Genomic DNA, 17,071 nt, shown 5'->3' with positions numbered 1-17,071 from the left:
ACCCAAGTCTTGTTTGCACAGGTGGCTTGAGTAGATTGACAGATCCGAAACAGTTGGGATGGTCATTTAAAACAACAAGGCGTTATTTCTTACAATTCCCTGCCAAGAGTATTCCGCAATTATCACATTAAACGTGACACTTTTGTCACACGACTACACAAGTATGCATTCCTTCATTTCCACTCAGGACTTGTTTCTGGCAATGCTGGTCATGAGTCAGAGCATTAAATAAAATATGCTTTTTAACTTAAGTATGAGGTATCTTACTCGATTGGTAGCTTTGGACAAAATAACAATGTGTTAAAAATAAATATCTCTCTCTCTTTCTGTGTCCAGGCAAAGGGGCGGAGAGATGGAATCTCTTCATCCAGTGAGAACCCTCGGCCGGTGGTCAGGAGTGGGGCAGAGGGACTGGGCGTGTCCTGGCAGGGTCCACGTACACTCGTGCTCCATAAAAACTCTCAGGGCTTTGGCTTCACGTTACGTCATTTTATCGTTTACCCGCCAGAGTCTGCCCTGCACACTAATCTCAAGGTAAGAATGTCTCGGATATCGCAAAATAAAGCTACAATATGAAAACTGTACAATCACAGTCAAGGGGCATTTGGCATCTGAAATAAAAGCATCCGATATGAAAATGGCATAACAAAGTGTGGATAAAAGGAAGTAAAGGAAACGTGAGCGGAATAGTCAGACGTGAAATCACTTAATTGTTCTAATCCAGCCCAACCACACTAGAAACCTCAAGAAACACGCTATCCCTGTTTATAAAGGCTCAACTTTAATCTAAAGACAGACACACTCGCAAATTCAAGGCTTTGGTTATAAAACAAGGTTCTTTAATGGTTATTTGCAGCACATTTAGCAAAAATGTTTCTTACCAATAAACAATAGGCCTATGAGGTTCATGAAATATTCCGGGTTTAAATATATACTACGCTTTATCAAAACCATCTGTCTTTCACCTATCACAGAAGTTTACACCTCAGTTTGTTCAAACAAAATGTGTTATACCACATGAGGTCAATTTTAGAAAGTATGAAGTCATCCTCAACTTGTATTTTGTTTCGGAATTAAAAAAAAGTGTAAAAGTAAAGAATACTTTTATCTAATGCTATGATATTCGTGCATTTTTAATTGAATCCAAACTATTTTTTGGGACCACCGCTTTGATGCTCATTCAACTAGTTTGTTTCCTGACTGGTGTGTGTGTGTATGTGTGTATGATGTTGATGTTAGAGAAACAAAGCCCCATTATGATGGTCTATATGATTGGTGGCCCTTCTGTCACCAGCTACAGCTTGCTCTCCCAATCAAAAGGACTATTTTGTTTGACTGGTACCACACACGCTTTGGGCTGGGCCGTACCAGTTCTGCTAGGACAATGTGTTCTGGTCCATTCACTGTTCCTTGTGTCCACATGGTCACATGACATTACAATGACTTCTGTCACCCCACCCGCTGAATGTTAAAGATGCAGTTCACCCAAAAAATTCTGTCATCATTTGCTTTTGCTTGGGTTGATGTTGGTTGTGAATTATAAATCTTAAAGTGTTTGAGTTGTGGTCGGTCTCTGCCCATCTGTTTTCCCCTCTGACTCTCTCTTTCTGTCTTTCTCTCCGTGGTGGCAAAGCCGCAGTATTGTGCGAGTTTGTTAGGAAAGAGCAAAGTCAGCTCAGACTAAACATTGGGCTGCTCACTTTAAACTGCCAGATCAGCGTTGCGTCTGCGTGCTATTTGAGACACCAGTTTGCAGCTTATTTTTTTAAGGTTGTGCATATGTTTTATCTAAACTGTGCCTTTTGTTTATAAAGATGCACACTAAATATTGTAAAGACTATGTAATTTATACCACATAAAGCAAAGATTAGATCCAGCTCATGTTGAGCATCCCAAACGTCTGGGGTGTTTGTAAATATTTGTTAAGTATGGTGTTAAACAGGGGTCTTTCAAGAGGGGCTTCATAGCGATAATGCAGAAAGTTGACCGTATACTGTTTCGATCTCTAATGAAAAAGTTTAAAAGGGTTAACAATAAACAATTAAGTTCACTTTAACCAAAGCTAAAAAATGCTGAAGTTGATTCTTAGGGTGTAACCCCTAAAAGTAGTACATTAACTGTTGGAGTGGTTCAGGTAAAAAGAGGTCCTAGTGCTGCCATCTAGTGCTGGGATACTGTACTGACATCACTGTGGAGGGCCCTAGTTGCTGGTGGTCAAACTAATTGAATGATATACCCATGTGTTGCTTTTTCTTGTCTTTTTTGGGTAATTTTGATACATAAGTGAGGATAGATCCATATTACACAGACTATATATGATTTGGTGGGTCCTGGAGACAGCACTACACATCTTGGATTTCTCGAATGTGAATTTCACATGATTCACATAATCAACCCATTAACAGAGAGCTCCATGATCTGAACTGAACTTATTCTGAACTAATTTAGATTCCTATATTAATCGTAACATCATTATGTCTATATCTAAATCAGTGTGGTGGCTGTGATCTAACTGTCCTTTTGTTTCTTGTTAGGATGAAGAGAACGGAAATGGAAAAGGTGAGTCTATCCTTTATGTTTCTGTATCTGTGGATATTTCCATTCATTCGTTGCAGAATGTCTAGACAAGACATTATTTGATGTTTATATGTTTGACTGGACACTTTCTATCTTTTTTCTTTCTGTTCATCTTATTGACATTTGTTGCATACTCAATTTTGTGTCATTGGCGCCACCTACGCGTGGAAGTTTCTGTTGCCCTTCTTTAGAGTGCAGAGATAAAAACTAGATGGCAGTCAACTGCACGTTTTATATGTCCATCTGCATTCAGATCAGTCAGTCTTTTAGTCAGTCTTATTGGTAATGGAAAGAACACCGTTTATATAATTCATGCAACATGATGTGTCTGTGAAGAAGTTAAAGCATAGGAAAATGTTCCTTGATTTCCAAAGAAAACAAAAAATGTGAATAAATCACACATCACAGTCCTGCATTTCACACTACTTGTGCAAATGCTAAATAACAAAAAAAAAACTTTTTTTTTAATAAATACCATGTCAGCGGTGCAGGTACAAAACTGAGCAACTAATACATATTGTCATAATGTCTTATTAGTGGATACCAGGCATCTTTAAGCACCTTAAAATCCTGTGCACAAATACACACACACAGCTACATATTATAGGATGTATGAGACGGAGATTGAAAGCAGATGCTGCATTGTTCAGTAACTGGACAGATTGTGCTGATGACATGGCACATATCACAAGTCTCACAGGTCTCGGATTAGTTTACCTATTACTGCCTCAAACCTGTTAGTTCACTCCTAGCTAACAAGCTTTTTTTCCTAGCTTTGTGGTTCCCAGAACGTTCCCCTAACGTTAGTTTTTGGTTCCCAGAACGTTATTTTTTAAGGTTTCACTCCAATGTGCTGCTGTGAACTGAAGAATGCGCTAAATAACGCAGCCTAACGCCGTTTTCGTAATAAGAGTTTTAAAGGGGACTATAAAGTGATCTCGAATTCTTGTACAGATTACATTATTACTCACAATATTTTATTGGGCTAAGCTAGAACTTTAGGGGGGCTTTAGCTCCCCTAAAAAGGGCCTAGCAAACGCCACTGGTAATGAATACATCCATGCTGTGTTTTTATCCATCGCTTGTCTAATCTAATTAAAATAAGTAAAATACATCATCCCACACAATATGGAGGATGAATCAATGCATTAGATTATTCTTTTAGCCTAATAATTCCTTTTTCATTACTGAAGTAGCCTAATTTTCGATATAAAACAGCACAGTATATCATTTCTAATAAAACCACAATGTGTGTAGGCCTACCTCAATAATCAGACATTATAGATATTGAAATAAAATAGCCAATGACTTCAACACAATATTTAAAGCAGATTTTTATTGACAGAAGAATAAACATTTAACTATCTTCAGGCTAACAATATTCTTGTCTCACCACAGAAGTATAGCGCGGCTCCGTCTTTAGATATAACAATCAAAAGCCCTGAGTTTCAGTCCTTGCATCATGGTGTGTTGATTTAGATGTGTCAAATCAATCGACAATCACGAAAATACAAGTTTACTCTCAAATCTGTACGGTTTTAAATAAAAAATTAAAATAAATAAACCGCTAAACTAATGTGTTAGTGGGTGAGGTAAAACGAAATGACCGTTAATTTTTAAATGACGGGAGTGCGCAGCAGAGCGGAGAACGCACGTGCTCGAGCGCACACACATACAGTAACATACAACCACAAATTTTCTGGTTGCACAAAACCCCCAATAAATAACCATCAGGAAACGTTATTTTCTGGTTATTTTTAAAAACACAGCCTGTAACGTTCTGGGAACGTTATTTTCTGGTTGCAAAAATAAAACCTGAAAAGAACGTTCTTAGAACGTTATTTTTTGGAAGGGAACCAAAAACAAACGTTAGGGGAACGTTCTGTGTTTGCTGGGCTGTTACAGTCTGTCTTTGCCCCTATCCCATCATCCCATGCATCAAACACTGGCGTCTTCATGCCAAACGCATTCTGCGCCAGTCTAAACATCTTCATGCACATGTTTGTTGGAGAGTTTTTGGGGCTTTCTACGCAGTAAAAACAGCTAGACACAGCATTACAGACTGGAACAATGCAGGTGTCTTGAGATGTACATTTAAAACTTCATTAAGCTTAACACAGCATTATAAAATGTGGCATGTATGGCACCTTTGGTGATGATAAAACAGCAGGATGCTTTTCACTGACTGAAGTTGCAAGCGGCCCTATTAAAAAAGCAAACGCATTCTTTTTTGCAAGATGGTCTTAGCTGGTTTATCGCGGTCTCCGAGCCAGACCAGCCAGCCTGATTAAGCTAGTAGTCTAACAAACCCGCATAGGCTGTTTTTTTTCATCCTGTGTGAATAGCCTCTTTGTGTTTATATGTTTACCCTTTAACATTTTAAATGTTTGTTTATTTTGTACAGACTATAAATCATACTTTTCCTTCACTGTGTCTTCTGTGTGTCTCATATAGAGCTCCACCGGGGTCGCCTGGAGCCCATGGACACCATCTTTGTTAAGAATGTGAGGGAGAAAGGCCCCGCCCACCAGGCTGGCTTGTGTACAGGTAAAATCCACTGAAAGTGTGTGAGAGAGACTCGTTTTTGATGTTTTCCTGCTGTTTAATCATTTAACCCTAACACACACGTAACCCTTCATGTCAATGACAAATCAAGATAAAACTCTAGGCGTTGTTGACACAGATTTAGTCCTGAAGAGTTTTAATCCATGTTTGTGAGTGTGTATGTTTGTTCAGTATTTGTGTGTATGTTCATGCCTTCATGTGCACAGAGATTTCAACTTTGATTTTTACGTCATTGCCCCCGTGTGTACATACAGCGCGTGATATCTTATGACTTGCTCGCTGAACTCAATGCCCCACATGGTCTCTTTCCTCTTTGGAGCCCTCCATGAATATGGAATCTGTCTCATGACGTCATAAGCATTTATGTGTAGTATCAAGCATACTGAATTGAAAACACTGATGCTATCTGACACACTTGGTCATGCTTTCTGTCATGTTTATGCCTGTGATTAACTTGAGATTCAAAGTGATACATAGTTGCAACTTCAAATATTTTCTTCCTGTGATGTGCAGGTTTGTTTTTCTCACTAAACACTTTCAGCAAGACAGAAGGTGACTCATTATCACATTATGTGTGTATGTGAGAAAGACTCATGGCCTCTTCCTGGTCAGGAAATGTGTGGTGAGTTCAGCGGCATGTTGTGAGGAAATATTCCAGGGAGGCTGGTGTGTAAATATTGATCAGACCTGCTCTCCTTACATTGTATTGTATCAATGGAAAATAATGGAACAAATCATGCCGTTTCATCTACAGGCACAACTTATAATAAACATTTATTCTGATGCTATAAAAGACAGACACTAGCACAGAGTCAGCATTTGAGCATACAATTTAATGGTCGTTTTATGATCAAATTTGTCCACAGAATGCCACAAATGAATTAAGTATTACACACCGTTATAAAATGTGACCCCGTCTGTGAAATCCATCATCTAATTCTGAGACAACAAGCATCAAAGTTTGATTTCAACCATTTATTTCACTATGATTTCAATCTTCTCTTACTCAGTCAATATTGAAGATATCAAGGTTATGTTTTCACATAACGTTCTTTACATTATGTAGGATGATTTTATACAGCAAACAGTAAATCACAAAAAATGACTTTAGCAATAAGTCTCTTACAAACGAAAATAAATAAAAAAGCAAAAAATTGGGAAAAAATAATAGAAAAAATAAGTTACACAGTTACAGTAAAAAACAGTAAAAAATAAATGTATACATCACAAATTATTGTTTTTCTTGCTTTATTATTTCTTATATATGTCAATGCATTTAAATAATAACTTATTTCTATCCTAAATCTTTTATTACATTTATTTCAAATACATTTTTGTAGAGGATCAGCGCCCCTTAACCTAGCCTCTTACGGCCACTGTTTGATCCTGTAATCTGACCCTGACATGAACCCTAAACATGAACTGTGTCCATCCAAGGAAAACAGTGAACACGTGGAATGGGCCTACTTTATCTTTGTTTCTTAAACAGAGCTTGTTATAAAATGTGTTTGAATTAAAGTATTTACTGCTTTTGTATTAGTGTACACAGGAGCACTACAGCAAACTGTATTTGATACAATCTGAGGAGTATTTTTGTCTGTGTATTTGCAGGAGACAGGCTGGTTAAAGTGAATGGAGAGAGTGTGCTGGGTAAGACGTACTCGCAGGTCATTGCACTGATTCAGAACAGGTGAGACGACATCAAATACCTTAAAAATCTGCAAATAGTAAGGTCGTCCACAGATATCAATGCTAACCTGGAAGTAATAATGCAGGTGAAGAATGGGGATCTACAGCATTATTGAGATGTTTAGTTAAAAGTTAAGAAACAGAACATAATTAAATGGTTACACGTGAGTCTTGTTCATGTGGAATTTGTGACAGATGTTTTGACGTAACAGAATGACCTCAGGCAGGTGTTTACTGTCTGGCCCATTACTGTGTGTGTGCATTACTCAGAAAGGTCGGTGTTATTACTGACCCATAGGGTTAAGATTATTTTTGAACGTAGATTAAAATACCAAACACCTGAAAACTAAATGTTTTCTGTATACCATCTAATTCTCTCTCTCTCTCTCTCTCTTTATTTTCTGTCCAGTGAGAGTGTCCTGGAGCTCTCAATAATGCCAAAGGATGAGGACGTTCTACAGCTGGTGAGTCTCTCTCTCTCTCTCTCTCTCTCGCTCTCTGTCACACACAAAACAAACAAACCACACATAGAATATATGTCTTACATTTTAAAGCATGTAACACTAGTAAATATGTAAAATAGGTTTTGAATGATAGTCACAAAATATTGTTTTTTTGTTTTGTTATTTTTTACATTTTGTCAAATTTGACCTTACAGACTAAAGTAAATGTAAATTTCTAAAATTAAAGTCTGACTCAATAGATTCCTCTGGTAGCGTATCTGAATCATCAAAGGATTATTTCTTTCGCAAGCGTGCGTGTCATAAGACGAATACACGCATGCATTCCTCCCTCAAACACACAGCACCCAAACATTCAAGCTCACATAGTTTCTTCGCTGCACAAATTACTCAATTACCCACATGATCAGACATGCAACTCACCAAAGTCAGTGAAGAAACCTTTACGGGTTTGCACATACAGACACATGCTTTGTACACACTTGAATGAATACTGGGGTACTCATGCTGGGCGCATTACCCATAAACCCTCTTGAGAGACCCCACTCTATCCATTCCCCTTTTCTTTCTCTCCTTTTCCATGTTACACCCCTCCTTATACCCGCATCAGCTACATTCCAGGAATGACATCATCAGTTATGTGGCCCCTCCCACACTCCCACAGGGTGGAGAGACGACGAGACTGAGGGAGAGAGAGAGAGAGAGAGCGAAAGAGAGGGAGAGAGCATTGGGTTGGGTAGGGCTCACCATAGACAGAAAGAGAAAAGAGATACAGGGAATGACGGGAACAAAAGGAGAAATGACAACGAGACATGAACTTGAGAAAGCAAAAATCAGGACTTAACAGGTAAATTGAAGTGGTGATAGAGAACGCTATTAAGAAATGAAGCGGGAGAGGCAATGTATACATTGGGGAAAATGCTTCTTTAACTCTGCGAGTTTCCTTTCTCTCTGTTCCATTATCTTGTGTATTTGCATGTATTGTCATTGTGCATGCGCTGTGTGAGTTGATTTGCTTGTCTTAAGTCATGCAGCTTTACGTCAGCCAGTCACGGCTTTGTTTTGATAATGCATTTTTAATGTAGCACATCTCCAGTTTGTATCAGAGTGTTTTGAGGTCAGTGGTTATGAGGGGCTGGTGCTTCTGGTCAGCTTGACTTCCTCTCTTTAGAGGAACACAGTTGTCATTGTACAGGTTGTGGAAGTTGTTGAGGTTTCAAAGTCATGCGGCTTTGTAGGAACATTATCGTGGATCTCTCATGATTATACTGTACTTGTACATTTAGATATACATTGACACTAACATCAGATGTTTTGTTCCCAATAATTGTCTTGAAATTGGAGTTGCAATTGACAGCTGTTTTTTATTGTCAGCTGAATTATGACATTTCAAGGGTTCTGAATATTGTCATACAATGTTTGTAATAGCTCGAGTAAAGTTGCGATTAAAACATGACTTTAATGAAAAATGCCAGCTTCGATGTTGATGATATAACTCCATGGGAGGACTCGTGATTTGGGTATGTGCTTTTGGGTAGATTATGATAAAAGCATGCTATGAGAATGTTGGGGACTTATAAAATATTTTATATAAGCCAGTAATATGCATTCGTTAAAGTTTGTACACTGTATTTATTTATTTATTTATTGCTGTCTTTATTTTTTATGTACAACCAAACTGGTTTTACAAGTCATTTGACCATTGGTGAATTGTTGTAAAAAATAAGTTCAGTCATGTAAAACATTTTAATATTTAAATATTAGGTTGAAATGGCTTGTAAAGCCAAATTGATTGTACTTAAAAATTCAGAGGGATATGTCATCCAAAAATGAAAATTCTTTCATAATTTATTCACTCTCATGTCACTCCAAACCTGTATACAGTATAACTCTTTCGTCTGCAGAACACAAAAGATATTTTAAAGAACGTTGGTGACTCAATAACATTGATTTCTATTGTATGGACACGAAACCATTGGGACATTTCTCAAAATATCTTCTTTTGTGTTCGACAGAAGAACGAGTCTTATACAGGTTTTGAATGAAATGAGGGTGAATAAATAACAAAATATTCATTTTTGGGTATACTAGTCCTTTTAAGGCATCAAACATTTGAGCGATTACGAAATTGACATTCGTATGATCATTCTCTATCGTAACCTCTGATCTTCTTCACCTCTTTATGGGTCATCTTTATGTACATTTCTTTTAGTTTTAACCCTCTCTCTCTCTCTCTCTTTTGCAGGCATACTCCCATGATGCCTACCTAATAGGTAACGATCCATACAAAGGAAAGGCCCAAAATCTTCCACCACCACCCCCTCTGCTCTACCCTCCTCATACAAAATCACAGCCTCCTGTAGAATACTCCCCCAGCTCTTCCCCAGCCTCTCCACTCATGGGGCAAAACCAGCTGGACAACTGGAGCCACTGGCCCGGCTCCCCCCCGGGTCCCTCTCCACCCCTTGACAACCGCACAGTCGCTTCCAGCAATGCTGTCTGGGCGGCCGAAGGAAGGAGCTGTGAGCCAGGCGGTGTTGGTCACAGTAGCCCTGCCCACCGAACTGAGGAGATCCAGTATGGAATGACTGACAGGGGACAGCAAGCAACCGGGCAAATGAGAGGAAGCGCATACTCATCCTTTTCTTCCTCTGGAGGATTGATGAGCCCATTGCTTCATGCTCATTTTGCCAATCACAACATAGGTACTGCCATGGGGCACACTGGTGGTCGCAAGGAGAGTCCGCCCTGGGTGAGCCCTTCTCTGTCGACTTCCACCCGCAGCGAACGCACCCAACAAGCTCTTACCAACTGGTACTACAGTCAGGTACCGGGTCGGGAGCGTGAGCGGGAACGATCCAGTTCTCGCTCCATGCATCCACGCCACAGGAGTTTCTCACAGGATCGTCTGGGTGAGCTCGGGAGAGCCAGACGTTCCCAGCATGCAGCTTTTCCCCAAAGCGTGTCGCAAGACACGTTGTTGCTGCTGCAGCAGCAGAGCTCCGTCGTGCACGCTGACCCCTACTGGAGCCACGGAGACTGGCGTGGTGAGCCTGCTTACAGGCAGCACCCATCTGCCGTGTCATATGGGCACAAACCCTCTGAAAACCTCTTGGCAAGCCGGTACGGGCACTCGGGACGTTCACTGGAAACTCTCAACCGAGCTATTGTAGGGACGTTCTCACCCCAGCTGGAAAGAACCAACTGGGCCCAGCAGCCCCCAAACAGGACTGATTGCTATCCAAGGCATTTCGGGCAACACAGAGAATTACATCATCACGCAACCCAACATGAACGGGAACAAATTCAACATCACACACCCCAGCACCTTCAACACACACCTCAGCATCCAAACCTCACACATGCAACACAACACACGCACCACACGTCTCAGGCACCACCACAACCTCAGCAGGCAGCTTTACAGACAAGACATTTACCCTCTTGCCAGAGTCTAGACGAGGAGCCGATCGGCTACCGCAGCTACAGCCCATCTTTTAACCGCAAGACTGGTCGCATCCTGCAGCAAGCCCAGTCATTTCGAGACCCCTCCTATACAGGTCCACATTTCAGTTGGACCCCTACACCCAAAACCAGTCCTCCGGAAGGGCTTCCCACCTCGACTGCTCCCTCCCCAGCGACCACCACCTCCACAACTTCCATTTCCACACCCCCTGAAGGACAAGACAAAACTTACCGGCCCACTAATCACGACAGAGGGGCCGGGGAAGCAACAGGTGAAGCCCAGGCTCAGACACAGGAAGTGGTATTACGCCAGAAACCATCTGTTGGCCGGAGGGGTGCAAACGCATATGCCATAGCTCTTGATTCAAGTGACCCTCTACTCTTTACCTCTGACCCTACGGACCCCCCTGCCAAAGCTGAACGGGCTATTTCACATCGCCGCACGAATGGTAACCTACCACCCCTCTCCATAGAGGATGACTCTCTGGCTTCAATTCCTTTCATAGGTAAGTCCTTTATGCTCATTCACATCTTATTATGTTCTCCTTCTTAACTCAAAACTTTGTTTTTGGTGCAGAATTCGTCATGTACAGCAGTGGTTCTCAAACTTTTTCGTTGTAAGGCTCCCTTTGTGTAGAGTGCATCGCTTTGTGGCTCCCCAAATAAAGACTTATGATCTTAAACTTAGAATTTTAATTCAACCAAAAACATATTCAGTTATACAATGCTGGAACATCAATTCTTTTGGTCGGTGGGCTTAAAAATAAAATCTCTAACAAAAATTATATATTTCATTGAATACCATAAAATCTGTGGCCCCCTGGATCCATCTTGGGCCCCCCCAGTTTGAGAACCACTGATGTACAGTAGACAAAGTTTGTTTTTCCCACTTATTCTCTGTTTCACTTGCCCGCTCTATTCTACACACGGTTGTGACTTTAACAGGAAAATGAATTAAATATCCAGACATCATTAAAACAGACTGATGTGAATGTTAGAGAATGACTACACTTGCCATAACTCACAACCCCACTGGTCTTACTGTTCATTTCCTCTGTCTGCTCTACCAGTCTATACATTTGGTAACGCTGGAATCTCCCATGCTCAGACTGACAATATTAGTCGTCTGGAGATGAATCAGATTTACTGGATTAAAATTAGTTCACTTTGTTTTTCACAATCACCTTTTTCCCTCTGTTCCAGTGCCTCACCCAATCCATCCTGTTTCTATACTTGATCTGCAACAAAATGATTCAATAGTTGTTACGAGAAGTGATATTTCATTAGCTGGTTGACATTATAGGTTTACACGTGTGTGTGTGTGTGTTTCTGAGATACACCATATTTTCTAAATCTGACTAAAATAAATAAAGTGACATCCTCACACAAAACATTGTATGAATAAGAAACAAGTATTTTGTTTTGATTTTAAAGCATGGTAGTTCTCTTTCATTAAGTTTTTCATGTGGATGAGACAAACGTGCATGTGTTGTGTTTGCGCATTCGTTCTGGCCTCCAGCTCGTGCTAATCTTGTCTCTGCTTGCCCTTTATTGCCAAACCAGAGCGCAGAAGGAAATCTACTGAAAAATGGCTGGCTGAATGCAACGCATTCAAAACAAACTATGACAGATACGTACCACCAAAACTTGTCGTGCTGCATGTGCTTATCTCCCAGAGATGGTTGGCAATGAACCTCTACTTATACATTACAGATGAATCAGCTGGAGTGATATTGATTTTGCAGTTGTTCTTAAAAGCTTTGAGATGGGCTGTTTGGCATCCTTTTAGTGCTATTAAGAGTTTGTAATGGCAACATTAGAACATAACAACCACAGAAATACACAGCCGATTCACAGATCTCCGTTGGACGGTTTCTTATACGTTTTTTGATTGCATAAAGTGTTGTTAGTGCTGTGCTTTCATTCCTGAGGAGGGTTAAGCCTAAAACCACTACGCTTTGCATAAAGCCCCACCTTTAGCATTCAGTACTCGCGTACACCAAAGTGACAGATGCACAGTGATGTGAATATACACTTTTGCAGGATAACACACCCTGTGTATACAGGGTACGAGTCTTCAGTTTGAACATTTGTGTTTGTGAAAAGATGTGGAATAGAGTGAGAATGTACATATTCAGGATTGGTTGCTTACTGGAGGCAGATAAATTAAACAGAAACTAACAGAAACAAGCTTAGGCATGCACGACCAGAATGATAACAACAGAGTTTCAATCTCTACCTGACATTTAAGTGCATTTGTTTGAACATATATACAGTATATGCAACAATTTATACCATGTCTGAATTTTTGACCCTAGTTTAAATTGTATTAAATCATGCAAAGAATGGACTTTTTGGAGAGTGGGTCATTGTTTTTGAATCAAACAATTGACCTTTTGCTAAGCTTAAAGGAGCGATGTGGAGATTTTAGAATTTTAGATGTTTAGAGATCTAGCGGTGAGGTTGCAAATGGCAACCAACGGCTCACTCCACCCCTTCCTTTCAAAGCACTACAGTGCTTGACACAGGACACAGGTCACGTTTTCGCTTCTTTGCCGAAGGAGATAACGCATTTATGAAACGCACTCTGTAGAGCAGTTTGTCTGTTTAGGGCTACTGTAGAAACAACATGGTGAATTCCATGAAAGGGGACCTGCTGTGTATGTAGATAGAAATAGCTCATTCTAAGGTAATAAAAACATAACGCTTCATTATGTAAGGTCTTTATACACATCTGAAGACAGTTGTTTATTATATTGCATTTCTATCGATATCTTCCTGAATAGTACACACAGCACATTTAAAACATTATTGGCCAATCCTACTTTTGGAAATTCAGTTGCAATATGCTGGTTTATTAAAAAGTAACTATTACAATGTCCTTAAAATTACATTTCATGCAGTGTGTAATGTTGCTATGTGTGAATGTAAGCAGTCTGCCAAGTTGTAAAGCCGAAAGTGAACGAATAACAAAGTTATTGGATTGTGCAAAAAGTCGACTCTGAATCACACAAACGAGTCGTCTGTCGTTCTAATTTTAGTTCCGGGTCAGATTTGGGTTTCATTTGAGACGCTGCACGCGGTAGACCAATCACAGCAGACTAGACCATCTGACCAATCAGATCAGAGTTGGCTGATAGAAAGGAGGGGATTAGACAGATGAATCGCCGAACAAATCATTTGAGAGTCAGTCAAGTAGGTAATAATAACTGCGTATAATAGGGCTGCACGATAATTTATCGCGATACCACTAAATCCTATTGTAATCGAGCTGGCTGCGATATGCAATGTGTCGATATTTTTTTTAATGCGTCGCTTGTCCGCGAAGCACGTCTCTGGGATCAGTAGAAAATTCTGCTCGATCTAAAGCAGTGTGAGTTTGAGTCGCTTATAATGTGCATTTGAAAAAGCAACACCCGTCAAACATGATCATTATAAATATACTTTATTATCATGAAAATACCTGATGAGGCTTGAGTAACAGTGATAAAAAGATGTCCATAGGCGATTCTAGAACTTGTTATGGTCTTCTTCTGCAGTGTGTATTTGGAGTTTCCGCACGAGAGCGCCCTCTGGCTTTCGGATGCAGCAGCATTTTCCGTACTATACTCAAAAGCTGTGCATAAATCTCGTGATAGTTTTTGTCGATTTATCGCGACAGCCATAGCGTATTATCAGAAAATTGAATTGTTTTTATACCTTATATGTAAGTAAACTTGTTTGGACACTCCATAAACCAAAGTAGGACCTTAAAAATCACAAAATATTTACACTTTAAACAACTATAAGTCTATGTGAAGTCTTTTCTGTTTTGGAAATGATTCACAAATACAGTCAAACATTTCCAAGACATTTTTCCCTAGGCTTTAAATAAACATGAGATGTGCTTGCTGTGGATTAAATCATGTCAGCACTCATTCATTCATATTCAGTGGGTTTCCAACAGCAGTCCAAATTTGGTAGATCATTTTTGCTTAATTTTGAAGCAAATCTTTTTTTACTTTTTACTTTCACGTTGTTTCTTTGCATTAGATTGTGACCAAGTCTGTTTTATGTTTTTTTATCATATTTTGTTTCTACCACAGTTTGACAAAGTAAGAATGGATGAGAGTAGAGGGGCTGGTGAGCAGGGTTTTTGGGGTTAAGGGTGAGGGACACACTCTTACACACTCAGATATTACTGGACACAATTGGCACACTCAACTCTTTCTGTAATCAATGTGCTCTTTGTGTCTCCAATTAAACGGAGATTCTTCACTGACTATTTACACGCGAACACACCAGAGATACATGCACATGCCTTACTTTTAGGAATATGAATATTCTTCCGTAAAATCACATCATGTTTTCCACTGTTTTCTCTTTAGACTCACAACATGCTTGGTTACATTTTGATTTGTGACGCTATAAAAAGAAACATCCCTTGTTTGTTATTTTTGCATTCTTCGCAATTTGGTTTTGTGTAAATGTAACTAGACAGACTGCACATCATGGCCAGTGAGTGTTCGCTTATGAGGTTTGTTTTGTCAGGCTCGGATCATATTTATAGCATCTTAACTGAACCTCAGAATATGGCTGTTACACAGAACTGATGAATCAGAATTGTTCACATGGATTTTGGATGTTAAAGTTTTACGTGTCCATAATGTAGACTGGCTGGAGTGTAGAGAGAGAGAGAGAGAGATCGTACTCGGGCTGCAGTAATGATGGCCTTTGTTAAAGCCACAGAACATCTATTTCTGCCAGTGGCTGGAAAACAAGCACAGTCCAGATTCCACATCCCAGATTGGGAATGTTTCCGCCCCTGCTCCCTTCGGAAGAGAGAGAGAGGGGATTGGGAATGCCTGTGCCTCTCCTTTGGCTCCTTGGCCACTTCTAGCATTGAAAACTGTGGATGTAGTTGAGAAATAAATGGAAATAAAAGATAAATGCATTTAGTTTAAGGCAGATTTATTAGGATGTGATATGAAATGCTTGATTCTGATTGGTCAGTCACACCAATTGAATAGTTTTGTGTATATGACAACTAGTTTTGTGTATTATTAACTACTGTCCCTGCATCCTACTGTAAAGACTTTGCTTCATGTTTTTCTCCTCACATTTAAAAAAAAAAACTTTAAATCATATGTTATGCTTCTTTCTTGTGTAAAAGATTGTAAATGTGTGTAAAAATTAATATAAAAATATGAATTAAAATATAAATAATGAGAGGTTAAAGCACAGTATGAAAAGAAATTGATTGTAGATAAAGAATTTTCATGTGATCTCTAAAGAGACAATTCAACAATTGTGTTAATCAGACTGTTGTCACAGTGAGACAAACATATAAAAGAAATCAGAGATATGGACATTTAATACTTTTAACAGGGGAACTAGATTTTTGTCTGTTTAGAAATTCTTGTTTATGTTTTAGTTGTAGTTATATGGTGCTGCCACCTGGTGGTATAGTGATAGTGCTTTGATGTCAATATGCTGGCAGTTTTTGAACGTATAATGTCATTCCTGCAGATCATGAAAGACCTGATATATAACCAGACCTTTAACTGCTGTGGTCAAAGAGGAAGTGGAAGCACTTGTAGATGAGCGCTTTGAAACAGACTTTACATGGCTTTTTGTGCCATGTATATTTGGAAGAATGCTTATAACCAGACAGACCCCCCCCATTGACTACCATAGTAGGAAAAAATACAATGGTAGTCAAAAGTGCCCCAGAGCTGTTTGCTGTCCTGCATTCTTCAAAATGTCTTTTGTGTTCAACAGACCAAAAAATGATAAAGTAATTTTTCCTACTATGGGAGTCAATGGGTGGCAAAATCTGTCTGGTTATGAGACAACATTTTCATTTCTGGGTGAATTATCACTTTAAATAAAGCATACCTGCATCAGCAGACCACTCCCCATCACACACGCATCACTTTGGGAAGAACTGAAACCATGTCTTAATACAAAGAGAGCTTGTACATTTCATTTCCCCATTGAGCACATATTAGTTGAAATTTCATGGAGGGCTGCGAGTCAGGTACAGCTTGTTTATTCTGTTAACTGATTTTTTATTGTTTGTTTGTTTGGTTTCATTGCTCATTTACCATTGCCATTCACAGTTTGTTCACACTGATGTGTGCCTTTTGTTCAAAAGCTTCTTTCAGTAACACTCAATTGTTTCAGTGAGAATGAGGTGTAAGATGTAATTGTTATTGATATGGGAATGCAGTTTTTGCACATTTTTTTATAAGCACATGTGTATGTGTGTCAGAGAGAAAGTGAAAACTCTTGTGTTTTGGTGTTTCGTGATATCTGAACATCTTGATCATTTA

General features: G+C 39.4%; 1 protein-coding gene across 11 annotated transcripts in view; it reads left to right on the top strand.

Annotated features, from left to right (window-relative positions):
* The window catches only part of arhgap23a (Rho GTPase activating protein 23a), a 72,006-nt gene that overhangs the window by 42,193 nt on the left and 12,742 nt on the right, over positions 1-17,071 (top strand). For 10 of the 11 annotated variants that reach the window (XM_057345036.1, XM_057345035.1, XM_057345028.1 and 7 more), the window contains 6 exons: positions 337-534; positions 2,535-2,559; positions 5,032-5,124; positions 6,754-6,832; positions 7,241-7,295; positions 9,538-11,263. In XM_057345036.1, coding sequence (XP_057201019.1) covers positions 337-534; positions 2,535-2,559; positions 5,032-5,124; positions 6,754-6,832; positions 7,241-7,295; positions 9,538-11,263 — 2,176 coding nt within the window. Of the gene's footprint in view, positions 1-336; positions 535-2,534; positions 2,560-5,031; positions 5,125-6,753; positions 6,833-7,240; positions 7,296-7,979; positions 8,140-9,537; positions 11,264-17,071 lie in introns of those variants that run through there. The other variant, XM_057345037.1, reaches the window with a different exon arrangement.

Source organism: Triplophysa rosa, linkage group LG11, assembly GCF_024868665.1.
Source record: "Triplophysa rosa linkage group LG11, Trosa_1v2, whole genome shotgun sequence".
Taxonomy (NCBI): domain Eukaryota; kingdom Metazoa; phylum Chordata; class Actinopteri; order Cypriniformes; family Nemacheilidae; genus Triplophysa; species Triplophysa rosa.
This window is presented reverse-complemented; position numbering and strand designations above follow the sequence as displayed.